Source organism: Ursus americanus, chromosome 6 (genome assembly GCF_024610735.1).
Source record: "Ursus americanus isolate L20-20 chromosome 6, mUrsAme1.1.p, whole genome shotgun sequence".
NCBI classification, from domain to species: Eukaryota; Metazoa; Chordata; class Mammalia; order Carnivora; family Ursidae; genus Ursus; species Ursus americanus.
The window spans coordinates 71106664-71123374 of NC_142132.1; the positions used below are offsets into that span (position 1 = coordinate 71106664).

The 16711-nt window shown below is 38.0% G+C and overlaps 1 protein-coding gene across 5 annotated transcripts in view; it reads right to left on the reverse strand.

Moving 5' to 3' along the window:
• Positions 1 to 16711, reverse strand: part of ARID4B (AT-rich interaction domain 4B) — a 146634-nt gene that overhangs the window by 12668 nt on the left and 117255 nt on the right. For all 5 annotated transcript variants that reach the window (XR_006777078.2, XM_045783458.2, XM_045783459.2 and 2 more), the window contains 3 exons: positions 13653 to 13737; positions 10948 to 11146; positions 582 to 1793 (listed from right to left, as the gene is read on the reverse strand). Coding sequence is in view for 4 of the 5 variants with exons in the window: in XM_045783458.2 (XP_045639414.1) it covers positions 582 to 1793; positions 10948 to 11146; positions 13653 to 13737 (1496 nt within the window). In the remaining variant the exon portion in view is untranslated. The remainder of the gene's footprint in view (positions 1 to 581; positions 1794 to 10947; positions 11147 to 13652; positions 13738 to 16711) is intronic.

Genomic DNA, 16711 nt, shown 5'->3' on the forward strand with positions numbered 1-16711 from the left:
TGTAGGTTATGAACATAAACATTGGTCCTTCAATTTGGAAGCTATGCATCTAAGAAAGCATCAAATTCCTTTACAAACTCACACAAGTTAGTCAGGCTTGAAAATCAGTTTGACACGGTTGTCTGAGGAAAGCAGTGCCTGGACAGTTGGTTGCTCCAAACCCCTACATACAGTATTTGGTTAAGGGTGGAGGGGTCTGTCAATAAATCAAAATGTTTGTGAGAAACTGCACATGACAATTGCAAAAACAACGTTACAGAAATATATTTAAGCTGCTCATGCCATTTAGTCAACCAGTGCATAAGGAATTTTCCAAAAGGTTTGGATCTGGGCGTGGGTGCATTTCTAGCATGTGTTCTGGTCCACTATGCAATGTAATAGCTCAAGCAAAGGACATTAAACCCTCAAGCTTTTAAATTCACTCACCATTCATTATTCACATTACCCTTCAAATTTCCATTTTTACCACGTTTACACAAGGACTTCACTTAAAGACCTCTCGTCCTAACAGGAGTGTGTGAAGCCCTTGGAAATGTAAGGAGGGAAGCCCTACGACGCGGCGCCGCGCACGGCTCGCTCACCTTTGTCCGCGTGCTCTGGCTCTGGCTGATTACTACTGCTGGAGCTCACGCTTGCGTCAAAGCCCGCCGGGGAGCTGTTCCCTTCCGACTGGAGGTCTTGGAGCTCCCCTGCGACGCTATCCACCTCGATTGTGCTATCCGTTTCGCTCTTGATACTTCGAACCTCCTCTTGGTTTGGAGCCAGCGGTTCTGACACGGTCACAGAAGGCTGCTGCCGAGCCGCTTCCGTTACAGTGACCGAGGAAGGCGATTCCGGGGTGGTAGGAGGGGTATTGAGCACTGAATTGCTGCCGCTACTAGGAAATTCTGCTTTTTTGTCACTGACCTCCACTGGCTTTTCCTCAGCAGGCTTACTATCAGCACTGGCTGGAGGCGGCGTTTCGAGCTCGGCACCGGGCGAGCAGCTCTCCTCCTCGGCCACGGTCTGCAGCGACCCCTCCGCCGGCCCCTCTTCGGGGGCAGGATGGGGCGGGGAAGCCGCCGCCTCTGTGTCGGAGTCTGAGAAAAGCTCCTTCAGTGTTTTTTTAGGCCACTGTCCCTGAATGCTTGACCAGACGTCTTTTCGATCTTTAGCTCTGCTATTCTGAAGTCTTTCGTCAGAGTTATTTAAAAGTTTTATCCTTTTTTCTGCCACCTCTGAAAATCCTGAATAGAAACCAGTTGTCCGTAGAGATTTTCTTTTTTCCTCCAAACCGTTATATTTCTTAGTTGGCGTCATCTTTGTTTTTGATTTTTCTTCTTCCTCTTCATCTGAAGAGCTGTTGCTACTGTTTTCTATGCAAAGTGATTCTTTGTTCTTGACTTTATCTTCCTTTTTGCCAGGTGATCCAGTTTTTAAACACTCCTCTGTATTGCAATACCTCCTTTTACCACGTTTTACTTGTGGCTTTGAAGACTTCTCTGTGGTGTCCTTCTTAACATCCTTTCTCTTTTTTGTGATTTCATCTTCTTCATAATCAGAATCTTCAGATAATCCTTCCGTATCTTTTCTTAAACTTTCTGGAGATTTTGACACTGGTTTGGATATTACCAAATCTGCATGGACTTTGTTTTCTTCTAGCAAAGATGAACTGTTCTGTTCCTCTTTTGCAAGAAGATCATTTCTGGTGTGGGTCAAATGATCAACCTTAGAGTCTTCTTTGCCATTGTTATCTGTGTCTTGAGCACCTGTTTCATCCTCCTGCTCACTGTCTTCAGCAGAACTTTCAGACGCTAGAAAATAAGAAGAAAAACTGATGAGGTGATAATGACACTAGCAAGATCTTCCCTTTGCAAGGCACTTTACATATTAGGCCCCGTGTTTATAGCCCTCTGGGTTGCTAGGTTTTATCCTCATTTTGCATGTGAAAAAATGGAGCTTTGGAGAGGGAAGATACTCAAACAAAGATGGTAATGTTTTATATTGGGACGGCGGCTGTAGTAACACTACTGTATAATTTTGCCAAAACACATCAAATTGTAAGCATAAAAGTTGTGAATTTTGTTTTTTGTAAATCATACCTCAATAAAGCTGATTACGAAAAAGAAACTTCTCAAATTTATGAGTAGAATATAATAGTGCAGTCAGGACACAGTCCCAAGTCCAGGTAATTCTAACTTCAAAGTTTGTATTCTTATGAAATTGTAGGCTTCATTTTCAGTGTAGCAATGATTACTCAAAGATTTGTGAATAATGGATTTCCACGATGTTTTAAAGAATCGACACAATTAACTAATACCTTATATAAAAATATTTACAGAATTTATTTCTTAAGTTCATTGTAGTAAATGAATTCAATTAAGTAAGAAATAATTGCCAGGGGAACTGGGTGACTCAGTCGGTTGAGTGTTTGACTCTTGGTTTCAGTTCAAGTCATGATCTCACGGGTCCTTGGATGGAGCCCGTGTTGTTGGGCTCTGCACTCAGCAGGGAGTCTGCTAGAGACTCTCTCCCTTTTCCTCTGCCCCTCCCCACCACTTGCATGTGCTCTCTCAAAATAAATAAATAAATCTTTAAAAATAATAATTGCCTTTGCTATGATTTTAATATAATATTTACTGAGAAAATGCTACATGCCAGATGCTTTGATATGCTTTGTATAGATGGTCTGATTCAGTTTCACAATAACCCTATTAGAGGCATGTTATTATTAACCCCATTTTATACTTTAGGAAACTGGGATTTAGAGAGGTTAGACTACCCCAAAGAGCTAGTAAAAGTCGAGATGAAATCGAAATCTAAGTCATTTGACTCCTGAATTTAGAATCGTAATTACAAAACTATGCATGTTCTTTACCTAAGTTTCCTAAAAGTAAAAAACTGACACAATTACAACAGTTAAAAACGTTTAAACTTTTCTGTATAACAGAATTTTCTTAAACTGATAATCAAAGCAATGCGTATATGACAACAAACAAATGGAGACTCACAACAGAAAACCAATAGCTCTTTTTCTTTCTCCCTCAGCCTGCAAAGTCTCAATACTATTTCTTCGGAGAGTATATTATTAAGAGACGATAACAGTAACTATTTGTTCACTTAGGAAGAAGCTTAGCCTGCAATGAGCAATGAGGATGCTTTCTTATTAATACTCCCATCTCCTGCTCTATTTAGATTCTATATAAAGTTATCTTTAGTTAATTAAATATACTATTTGTAACGTACATAAACGTGGTTCACTGCAGAAGTAAGTAGCACGCTTGATGAACTTCCTTTCTCATAGAGCAGTTTATTTTTCCAAGTTTCCAAAAGTCCTTCTTTTCTATGTTATGTCTTCCTTTTGTAAGTCTTTCACATTTTTTTTTTTAAAGATTTCATTTATTTATTTGAGATAGACAGAGAGCATAAGCGGGGGGCAGAAGAAGAGGGAGAGGGAGAGTGGGGCGCCTGGGTGGCTCAGCCGTTAAGCGTCTGCCTTCGGCTCAGGTCACGATCCCAAGGTCCTGGGATTGAGCCCTGCATTGGGCTCCCTGCTAGGCGGGAAGCCTGCTTCTCCCTCTCACACTCCCCTTGCTTGTGTTCCCTCTCTCGCTGTCTCTCTGTCAAATAAATAAATAAAATCTTAAACAAAAAAAAAAAAAAGAGGGAGAAGGAGAAACAGACTCCCTGCCAAGCAGGGAACCCAACATGGGGCTCGATCCCAGGACCCTGAGTTCATGACCCAAGCTGAAGGCAGACGCTCAACCAAATGAGCCCCCCAGGTACCCCTTTTCACATTTATTTCAACTGCTCCATACAGTCAAGCACTCCATCCAGTTCCCTTATTCACCAAACCTCTCTGTACTACAGGCCAACTTTCTACTCCATCTAGTTGGTTGCTCTCTGGGTCTGCTCTAACAGCCATCATCCTAGGAATTCCCTTCACTTGACAGAGACCCACTGTTAAGTGAATTGCCCATCTTCCCCCTTCTTGGTTTATTCCCATATGTGTTGCAGCACATCATCTAGTACTTTCCTGAAAAGGGTACATAGGAGATATTCTTTGCCTACATGTCTAAATACATCCTAACCCTCAAACTTTATTGTTTTATGGATAGTTTAACCAGGTATACAGTTCCAAGTTGAAAATTATTTCCCTTCAAAATTTTGAGGGTACTTTGTTTGTAAGTGTTAAAAATACTACTTTCCTTTGTCTTCTCATCCTTAGTGGTGGTTTTTTATTCCTGGTGTTTTAAAATTTCACCATAATGCACCAGGGAATGGCTCCTTCACTAATTTATCAGGTGTTTGATGGGCTCATTCAATATAAAGATTCAATGTGCTGGGGCACCTGGGTGGCACAGTTGGTTAAGTGTCTGTCTTCAGCTCAGGCTCAGGTCATGATCCTAGGGATCGAGCCCCACATCTGGCTCACTGCTCATCGGGGAGTCTGCTTCTCCCTTTCTTCCTCTCCCTCACTGCCACCCCAACTCTGCCCACTGGTGCTCTCTCTCACACACACTCTCTCTCAAATAAATAAATAAAATCTTAAAAAAAGAAAGATTCATGTCTGTCAGTTCTGAAAATTGTTCTTCTTTCACTTACTGGTAATTTCTCCACCCACCCAAGGATTATTCCAGGATGACCCTAGTAATTAATATGTATGGGGCGGGGGAGAAGACAGCACATATACAGCACTCACTAAGGAGAGAAAGAACATGAGAACAGGGGCGCCTGGGTGGCTCAGTCGTTAAGCATCTCCCTTGGCTCAGGGTGTGATCCCAGGGTCCTGGGATTGAGCCCCCCATCAGGCTCCTCTGCTGGGAGCCTGCTTCTCTCTCCCCCACTCCCCCTACCTGTGTTCCCTCTCTCTCTGGCTGTCTCTCTCTCTCTGTCAAATAAATAAATAAATAAATAAAATCTTCAAAAACAAAAACATGAGAACAAACTCTATATATAATATAGCACTCGCTAAGAAATGAGGTACAAATAAACAAATCAATAATATAGCTGTGGGACAATTCACAAGAAAACCCTAGCTGAATTTTTTTCTTGTTCAGTTTTTCAAAATCCAATTGCTTTTTATAGTTACACATAACCAGGCATGCTGTTTCCATGGCTTCTTGATTCCTCAGGCTGACCGATTCTAGAAGTAATGCTAGTGTCTCTCACCCCATTAAAAAAAATCAAAGACATAAACATATGAGTATATGCAAACGACAGTGGTGTGTGTGGTTACTTGTTAATTTCTTCCCCTCTAATTTCACTATTCCTAGAATGATACTCCATACCACTCATCTTCTAACATTCTATCACTGCTTTCTTATACTTTCTGGAAGTTTTCCTCAACTTCAAACTCTGCTTTATTGAATTTTAATTTCAATTTTTATTTCCAAGTTTTTCTTGTTCTTTGTTCCTTTTTCACTTGTATCCTGTTCTTGTTTTACAGATGCTTATGGGTTCTCTGAGATTAAAAATAACCAGAAATAATTAATAGTTTATGTTTGTTACCTTATATCTCTCCTCAAGGGTCATTTCTTCTGTTTGTTTTAGTTTCCATCTTTTATGCTAGAGCTTTCCTTGATTATTCACACTGAAGGATGACCTACTAAAACTTGACTGTGTTGATAGGGTTTATTAACAGATAAGTTTTCCATTTGGTGATTCATCAGCGAACTAGTACTTAGAGGATCTCTAGTACTAAAATGTGGAAGATTATTCTCTAGAGACATTCAATTTCTCCACAGAATTTCAACCATCACCCACTTTGTTCTGTCCCCAGCCCATCTCATGCCAAGGGGATAGACTTTTATCCATCTGTGTTCTAAACTTGTGGGTGGTCTCACATTATTCTCAAAAAAAAAAAAAAAAGATTTTATTTATTTATTTGCTGGGGGCGGGGGGAGGAGTGAGGGGCAGAGGGAAAAACAGACTCCCAGCCGAGCAGGAAGCCCAACATGAGGTTCTGTCCCAGGACCCCAGGATCATGACCTGAGCTGAAGGCAGACTTGCTTAAACCACTGAGCCACCCAGGTGCCCCTCACATTATTTTCTTTATATATACATGTACATATACATACACATTCATAGCAACAATCACTTTTTAACTGGAAATAATCTGAAATGTCTTAAACTTGATCTATGGCCAAATCTAAAATAAAATAAAATTTACCACGGAAAAGGGAAAATAATAAGAAGAGAATATTTGAAATGTCAGAAATATGCCAATGTGATGCTCACTGTTGAATTCTGCACAATAGGAAAAATAATGGAAATAACCTAAGTATCTTTTTTTTTATCAAGAACTAATTTTTTTTTTAAGATTTTATTTATTTGAGTGAGAGAGAGTGAGCATGAGCAGGGGGCGCGATGAGGGACTCGATCCCCAGAACCTGGGATCACGACCTGGGCTGAGGCAGATGTTTAACCAACTGAGCCACCCAGGCATCCTATCAAGAGCTAATTAAATAAATTATGATACAGCTATTCCGTAGTATGGATGTGCTGATACAGAAAGATTTATCAGTTATACTATACCAAGCCCCGACCCAAAAGGTGGCGTTTATAGTGTCAATGATCCCATTTATAAAAATATCATATATGTGTGTACATGTATATATGTGTTCTTTGGGGTTATCTATTTGTTATACTAATATATAATATCGTATATTAATAATTATGTATTACACACACATATCATACATATGGTATATTAACACTATTTCTGAAATAATATAGCAACAAAAATGGGGACAAATAGAATAGCAACAGAATGCGCAAGCCAGAAAGCAGATGAATGAGGGTAAACAGACCCAAGAAAGACAATCCTTTTCTCAAGTCAGCAGTGAATGGGGCTGAGCATAAAACCAGTTTGCCAGAGACTCAGGAATAATTGGCATACCAAGTACCTATGAAAACAAAAACTGGAGGAGGCAGCCTAACATAAGGAGCACCGGGTGAACATTATTTGAAAAGTATTTAGGTGTGCCTGGGTGGCTCAGTCAGTTAAGCCTCTCCCTTTGGCTCAGGTCATGATCCCAGGGTCCTGGGACTGAGCCTCGAGTTGGGCTCCATGCTCAGCAGGGAGTCTACTTCTCCCTCTCCCTCCACCCCCAACCCCCGCTTGTACACGCGACACTCTGAAATAAATAAACAAAATCTTTAAAAAAAAAAAAAATGAAAGAAAAAGGAAAGTATTCACATTCCTAGGTCCTCACCCCCACTGCAGTTTGCTAACTGACTACTCTTCTGGAGATTTATTCTCTGAGGATGGTAAGAAAGGTTCCTGGCCTAGGCAATGCTAAGAACTATTAAAGGCATAGGTACAGCTGTGATGCTGAACTCAGTGGGATCAGTGAACTAAAAATGCTAAGGCACACCTGGGTGGCTCAGTCTGTTAAGTGTCCAGCACTTGATCTTATGTCAGGTCTTGACCTCAGGGTCATTAGTTCAAACCCTGTGTCGAACTCCATGCTGAATGTGCAGTCCTCTTTAAAAAAGAAAAAAAAAAAAAAAAAGCTAAGAATTTCCCCTCCTCCCTTTCCCATTCCTCAACTGGATCCTAGAGTACAGGAAGCCATTCTCTTACCCTCTAGTCAAGACTAGAAGACTCCTCTCTCTAGAATGCAACTAATCTAAGAAAAAGTCCTAAAGATCTGAGAGTTGTCTCCCCCACAAAATGGCTCACCCAAACAGATTACCCTACAATGAAACTCAAAGTTGACCTGTCCCAACCATGTGCTCAAGTTTCCTATCAGGAGAAGACAGCCAAGGAAAAAGTCCTTCATAAGGAAGAGATCAAAATAAAGCAGGAAAAAGCAACTGGAAGTAAGTAACCATGCAAAAGAAGAACAAACACTTATAATATTCTTTGGAAAGAGTAAAGACAGAAAGATAAGATGTTGTACCCATCTTAAAAGAACAGAATGGTAGGAGACCATGCAGAAAATAAAGAGCTCTTGAAAATTAAAAGCATTACAGCTGTCACTAAGCATTATAGCAATAAATTAATAGTCAATAAAAGGATCAGAAGATAAAGTTGAGAAAATTTTCTAAGAAATCAGAGAAAAGGGGCACCTGGGTGGCTCAGTCAGTTAAGCGTCTGAGACTCTTGATTCAGCTCACGTCATCATCACAGGGTCCTGGTATCAAGCCCCACATCAGACTCCCCACTCAACTGGGAGTCTACTTGTCTCCCTCTCCCTCTGCCCTTCCCCAACTGTGTGCTAGCATATACTCTCTCTCTCAAATAAATACATCCTTAAAAAAAAAAAAAGGAATCAAGGAAGAACATAAAAGAATGAATAATAGCCCCACCCCCCAAAAGATAAACATATTAGAATATACTATAGAAAGTACAATATTGGTATAATGACTAGTCAAGAAAACACACACACACACACACAAACAAGAGAGAACAGTAAAATGCAGAGGAGGAAATAATCAACAAAATAATTCAAGAAAAGAACCTGGAACAGAAAGGCACAAGTTTCTAGAATGAAAAGAGCCTAACAAGAACACAAGACAGTGGATAAAAATACATTCACATAAGGCATAAAAACTGTGAAATTTTAGGACATCAGAAACAAAGATTCAAGATTCCAAAGACAGGGAAAAGAAAATAAAAAATTAAAAAAAAAAAAAACAAAAAACCCCAAGTAATAAAACAAGTCACACAGAAAGAATGAGTAATTGGAAGAGCTCTGGACTTCACAGAAACAACATTAGAAGAAAAAAAAGACAATTGAACAACGCCAATAAAATACCGAAAAACATTCAACCGAGCTAAACCATACACAGAATAGACTTTCTCAGACATACACAGTCTCTAAAAACTTACCTTCCTTCTCATTCACTTTGTTCTTAAAAAGTTACTAGAGAGTATGTTCCACCACAATGAGAGTATGCTCAAGGAGGGTAAAAAAGACATGAGATGCCAAAACAAAGGAATCCCAAGGAGTACTCTGAAGAGTGATCCCTAGAATGGGATCTCCCCAAGAAGATACCTGCATACCAGATGCAGAAGGAAACCAGGCTATACTAGCAGTGTTGTTTCCAAAGAAGGTAATACGAAGGACTACCTTCACTAAGATGCCTGCTGCCCCCATACAGTCTGAAGGAGTTTAAATAGGTTTAGTTTGTTTTAACAACGTGTTGATGAACTTCCAGCTCTCCCCTCCATGTCTTGCCAAGTGTTACCCCGATCAGCTGAATACATCACTTTACCCAGCAGAAACGTTTGGCTTTGACCAGCACCTGAAAGCTAGAGGTGTATTTGATAAGCCTAGAATCAAAAAATACAGAGCAGCTTACTACTCCCACACTTCTGTTCATCATCCACTATAACTACATCAGATTTGCTTTTCTTTTTTTTAACATCAGATTTTCTGCTCATGGTGAGCCCCAGTGTTTCCCAGAACTCCCTTATGACCTTGCCCCACTGAATTTCCTTAGAGATCCTTCTGCAAACTCTCAGAGAAGCTGAATATGAAATAAGAATATGGCCCACAGACTCTATTCAGGTACAATTCTCAGGGAGACTTCATCTGAGTGGAAATATCGCCTTTTCTTACACAGCAAGGCTTATGCTTGCTACTCAGTTTTAAAAAAACTAAATGCTCTTTAGAAATATATACTTATGTTTAATATATATACGTGTTTAGTTCTAAAGAAAAGTAAAGAGGGGCGCCTGGGTGGCACAGCGGTTAAGCGTCTGCCTTCAGCTCAGGGCGTGATCCAGGCGTTGTGGGATCGAGCCCCACATGAGGCTCTTCCGCTATGAGCCTGCTTCTTCCTCTCCCACTCCCCCTGCTTGTGTTCCCTCTCTCGCTGGCTGTCTCTATCTCTGTCAAATAAATAAATAAAATCTTTAAAAAAAAAAATAAAGAAAGAAAAGTAAAGAAATAATCACACCAAAATCAGGATATTAGGGTACCTGGGTGGCTCAGTGGGGTAAGCGTCTGCCTTAGGCTCAGGGCATGATCCCAGGGTTCTGGGATCGAGCCCCACATCAGGCTCCCCTCTCAGTGGAGAGTCTGCTCCTCCCCCTCCCTCTCCCTCTCCCCCTCCCTGTGCACGCACGCGCGCGCGCTCTCTCTCTCTCACCAACTTGCTCAAATAAATAAAATCTTTAAAAAAAAAATTTTTTTAAATCAGGATATTAATTACTTCTGGGGCAGAAATGCAAAATTCTTTTAAGTAAATACTGTTTGTTCATCACTATGGTAGACATACCATGTTCATATTCATATTATTCTTTAAATTATATATATTTTGATATACTGTCTGTATGTCTGATACATCAGAAAATTATGAAGACTGAACTTAAGTATATTTACAGCATTATAAAATTAGTTCATGTAAATAACCATCTGATGAAAAGACATAAAACAATTTTTGTCACATTCTAAATGAGTAAAAATCCAAACTCTTAAGTAATGAGAAATGTAAAATATTTTTATGAAAATATATACTTCATTTAATAGGTCATTTTTCCCCTTTCCCTGACAAATTTATTAAATCCCCTCTCCAGTCTTCCTCATTTTTATTATTTGATATTTATACTTCATTCTGCCTTAAATGTTAAGCAATAATGCCATCATAAAAGAGATCATAATAGATGTAATCGAAATAAGCAAAGTTTGGTGTTCTTTATAAAAAAATTCAGTATAACTATATAATTTAATATCACATAACACAAACCATGCTTTACGTGGGAATGGAAAAGGACAGTACCTGAAAAACCCACAGTATAGTACTGTACGGTGGTAACTAAAATTTAATGACACCTTTAGATCTACTAGTAATAGAAATATTTCCAATCCTCAATCAATGGCTGATTTTATTTCACGTAACAACAGAAAACAAAATTCTGGTCCAATTAAAAAGCAGCGAATTGCCTTTACAGAATCTGATTTATAACAACTAAAAACATATAGTTGCATGCAACAGGATATTGGTTATGTTTACCTTGAAGTCCATTAAGGATGGAAGTAATTTCTATGGATTTAATATGAGCTGTATCAGAGTTTTTGGCATCGGTAAGATCCAGTTTGGATACCATTTCAGGAGATGAATTTGTCTGGAAAGGTGGTTTTGACAAACGCCGAAGTTTACAGTTTTTAGGAGAGTATTTTTCATCTTTGTCTTTTTCTTTGTCTAATTTATTCTAGGTTAAGAAAAAAAAGTATCTCTTGTTAATCATAATTTATCATGAGGCATTTATTAGTAACAATGTTAACACTCATTTTAAATTCAAAGTTGTTTTATATATTATTAAATAATAGGAAAAGAAAGAATATAAGAAGCTGCTCAAAAACAGCCAGAGATATTTTTCCAAAGTTTTTAACAAATACTACAGGATAAACAAAACATTTTTGTCTACTATTTAAATTTTAATAGTGGAGGTAAATTAGCAATCCCATAAGAAATTAAGACTAACAAACCTCATACTGCTAATAACTGGCATTACAAATTCTTCAAAATTAAATCCCAAAAGGCTTAAATATTCATTTAAATGAAAAACAATTTCAACCTGGTAGTTTCAAAACTTGTAACATTTTCAGTATAAAATGTGGGTTGGGAATGACAAAATTCCAAACATCTTCATTTAGCTGACACCTGGGAATAACTCTAAATAAATGATCTCTTATAAAGTGAAGTCAGGAGGCAATCTTCCTGCCTCATTGATAAATTAACATTTGAGGAAAAAAAACTGTTTACAACTAAGATGAGGAGAGGCTAACTGAAATACTTCCTGGAAACTGTTTCTAAATTTGTTTTGAAAATAATTTATATGAAAAATCATTTAGATAAGCTTCTAATGATGATGAAGAGCATGACGGTGCAGTAAACAACTCTGAAATCCTATTACAGAGACATACTATAGAATCTCAGTGACTATTTTCACACTTCTCGCAAAGATGGTATGCCACTATCACCATTCTGGATGCACAGAAGATAATTCATTACATATTACAGATGCTTTAGGGTAATGGTTCTCCAAGTGTGGTCCCTGGACCCACACCAGGAGCATCTTATGGGAATGTGTTAGAAATGCAAACTCCTGGAACAAACCTCAGATCTAGTGAATCAGAAATGCTGGGGATGGGGCCACGCCATCAGAGTTCCAACAAGTCCTCCACGTGACTGTGATAGGTGCTCAAGTGCGAGAGCCACCCACTTAAGACATCTGGGCTTAATTCTCAGAATGCACTGAAAAGTCTGATTTGCAAGTAGATGACCACAATCTATCAATAATTAGTGCTGCTCCATTTTTTCTCCTGTAGCTAGACTTTTCACTACTTCATTATTTTATTCCAGAGATCATAATGTATCATGTATTCTGAGGGCAGAAAAGGTCCATTCCATTCAAAATTCAGATATGGCTTTTAATGGTTATCAGAAGACAGATGAGACAGAGTGAGGGAAGGGTGTACAATATCAAAATATTATTTAGTAAGCTTTTTCAAACTTCACATGCCTCTTCCCTAATGACCAGGAATTGTAATATGCCATGGGAGGGGCCAAGAACTGAACTGAGAGTATTTAGGAAAACAACTCCCTCGGGAATATTCTAATACTGCTTCTCCCATCCCTACCACATCCTCTACCTGAGAAATACTCCTCCTAAAACTTGTTTTGTGTACGGAAACTGGCTTTTTTAACACCACTCACACACAACTCTTCCAGTAGCTAAAAGCAATGCTGAATATCCTGATTTCCATACTTCCCAATAAAGACCAAAAGTGAAGATGAAAGGGATTTGAGAAGCCCTAGTTGTAGCTACATGGGGTTGCTACACCAAAACTTGAAGAACAGACTCAATTTTACAGTGAGAAAAGAAAAACCATTCTGGGGGAAAGCCTGCACTATTTGGGGCCACCAGCACGAAAGTCAACAGCTCCTCAGTGTGAATACAGACTGAATTTCAGAAGAACTACTATAAACACCTCAACTATACACACACACACACACACACACACACATATCATTCAAAGGATAAAAAAGCCATTAAAAAGATAAAAAAATTTTTTAAACCTAGTTAATGGTCGACTTTCTAATAAAACAGTTAAAAGACTTAGTCTTAGAATAAATAAGAGTAATTCTATCATGCATAACAGTAGCATTAATTTTCACACCTGCTCATTAATAGATTCCCCATGGTACCCATCTATGGTGGGGCTAACAAGGTCCTGTGAACACATTCTAAGTTCCTGCAAATAGAGTCAGATAAAAATGAGGAGAAACAGACGAGGTGCAGACAGGCTCTCCTCTGCCTTCAGATACCTCCTTCTTTTCTTCCTCTGAATAGTTTACAGCCATTACACTAAGCCAGGCTCCCAGCCACACTATTTTACGGCTCCTAGCTGGAGATGAGAGGGGCAAAAAGGACTGAAATAATTTAAGTGAAATCAGGCTGGGTAGCTTTACACAATGTTGGGACTAAAAAAGCCTCAAAGATCATTTAGTACTGTTTCCAAAAGACCTTTCCGTAAGTTGACAATATTAACTATACCCAAATACAGCATTTGATAAATTCCCTATTCTACGAGAATTGCTATCTCTACTAACACTAACACACACACACTTAATGCATCATTTTAGAGGTAAAGTTCTTTAATTAACAGCTATGATGTAGCAAAATATGTACTTTTAGCAAAACAAGCACGTACCTTTATTTTCTTCCGATGTTTTATCTTTGGCACATTTTTATCAGCAGGTCTTACTATTTTATCTGCTTTAATCCATTCATCATATCTAAAATGAAAGGAAATTCATATAAATACACAAAACATCACAGAACTAACTACGCCATATTAAAGAGAAATTCATAAATAGAATCGTAACATTTTAGAACAGGAAAGGACCTTGGAGACAAGTTAGTTCGACTTCCTGGTTCAATGAATAAAGATACCAAGGCCCAAAAAAAGAGATGAAGTGATCTGCCCAAGGACATAATGTCAGCTACTGACTGAACCAAGACCAGAAAAACCTCTTGGCGTCTAAACTAGAGCTCCTTACTCTGCTACCAAAAAGAAACCAAATTTGTATTGTAAAGAAACCACAATATTGTCTACATTTTTTTGTTTTACTTTGTTTTGATTTTAAGAAGTAGACAGGTTTTTTTTTCTTCTAGACATATCAGGAAGCTAAGGTAATATGTTCTAGTTTTAAATGACTGCGTAATAGAAGAGCATAATATTATAACTTACAGACAATGCAAAATCAAAAAAAAAAAACCTTCCCATAAAATGGTAGGAAAGGTTTACTTAGCCAAGTTTTTCAATATTCTGAGATGCTTCCTACATATACACACAGCTGAGAGTCAACAGCTCTGATGGCCTTTCCACTCAATGCTGACAGTCTGTGTGAGTTTCACAGGGTACAACTTAATCCTGATTGCAATAAAGCTATTTGTTTAAAGCAAAAAAGAACAGCAGTTTATTTTTGTAAAAACTCAACTAGAAGGAAGAAACGTTAAAAATGAATTAACCTCTTTTTATGTTCAAAAGTTATATACATTTATTGTGGAAAATGGAAAACTCACTGACGTATCTAACTCCAGAACATGAACAACTGAAAATGAGCTTTTAAATTGAAATGTCCTCATTATCAGAGGTACTAAATGAAGTAATAAAGGCCCTAAGTCAGGAAGTTAATGACTTGGGTCATTATCTGACTAATAAATTATATTCTTGCTCTAGAGTAGGCCTGGAAAGTATGCCTGTAACAACTCCCAGGCAAAGTGCTACTGGCTGGTGCAAACTACTGGCTTTGGGGGCGCCTGGGTGGCTCAGTCGTTAAGCGTCTGCCTTGGGCTCAGGGTGTAATCCCAGAGTCCTGGGATCGAGCCCCATATCAGGCTCCTCCACTGGGAGCCTGCTTCTTCCTCTCCCACTACCCCTGCCTGTGTTCCCTCTCTCACTGGCTGTCTCTATCAAATAAATAAATAAAATCTTAAAAACAAAAACAAAACAAAACAAAACAAAACTACTGGCTTTGGTAAAGCTGAGGGCACACCCCCAGGCCAGGGATTCTGCCAGTATCTGCTGGAAGCTATTGAGGGCCACAGTGATAATTTGAGAGAATGAGGAAGAATGGAATGAGTTCTAGGAAAGTTCTTCACATAATCCCTGCTGGCTACGTATGTGGCCCTGGTCAAGCCATTCTCAACATCAGACTTAGTGTATTCTGTACCAAATAAGACTGTATTTAAAAAGTAAAAATAAAAAAAAAAAAGACTGCTATCATATATAGTTTTTAAGAATCAAACATGATAAGAACTTTGAAAAGTTTTAAGTTTTAAAACAAATATTATTATTCCACTCAACATACCCCTTCTGGTATTTATACTTGCACAGTAGGACCTACCTAAATATTTATAGTACTTTTAACTTTCCCATGAATACTGAAAATTGCATTATGCTTGAGATGAAAGCAATTTAGTTCCTTTCGAAATTGGAGTGAAGTTGGAAAATGAACAGAAAATATCTCTGCCCTTCACAAAGTTGAACGTAAACTCCTAGAAGTTGCTCTTACTTGGATATAGTTATGAAAGTCAATGCAGTGTAATTTGTTTGAAAGAAGACAAAACAAGCTTTCTATGTTCTTATGAGATAACTGAAGATGGTTCATGATGGTTATACATAACATCAATGTAAGCTAAACAAGGATATAGTATTTTTTACCTTTCTTTACTGAAGACTATCTGTTATGTAGTTATTTTGTAATATCAGACACTTTTACTATTCAACTTGGGTTTCTGACATGAATTATATTTCACATTAGGGCAAAATAGTAGCTTTCAACTTAAGATCATCACCATGATATTATATATTTATATATCTTATACACAACACCAAATACATCAAACAAGAAAAATAAAACAAAACAAAACAAACCAATTATTGCCTCCGTAGTTAAAATGTTCACCGTGAGGGAGCAAGATTTCTTTATGACTCAGAGAGAATGGATATTACTTAAATTCTCTTAGGAACCAGGTAGAAGAAACATACACATTAATAAAACAACAGCTGCTGCCTTGGTACAGGCTGATGCCCACTGCCTAAGCTTTGTCAGTATACAGATGCTATCTGGTAAGCATTTTCTGTAGAGTCCTATAAGAGAACTGGCTATCAGAAGAACTTCAAGTAGTGACTCTGGATATGGAAGGAGTGTTGCACCAGGCAGAAAAGAAAAAAGACAAATTCTGGAATGAATTTGATGAAACGAACTACATACACTTTTAAAATATTGGAATAATAGTACTTAAAGACTACAGTCTTATACTATTTTTGGATGACAGTTCTGTTTTAAAATAATAAATATTCTGTATGGTTTTAGGAGATGCCTTAGAAAATTCTTTAAATATGTCTCCTATTGAAGTAATAGGTACTTGGCACATGGTAACTTAAAGTCCTATAAATATTAGCTAATATTATTACTCCTTTATTATTTGCCTCTTTTGGTTCTATTTTTTCACTGTTTTTTGTTTGTTCAGGCATCCCCCTGTTCTGACACTATTCTCTTAGACTTTTTCTTTTCTCTGCCAGATTTAGTCTCTATTTTTATAAAATGTAGTAACACAATATTTTTTGTTATTAAAATTAATAGCCATTAGAACTAGAACATGCCTTAAAAATCTATTAATGAATTTATTTCACAGATTAAGAAAACTGAAACCACGGAAGTAAATTGACTTTGCAATAGGCTTGTCAAAAAAGTACCAGGT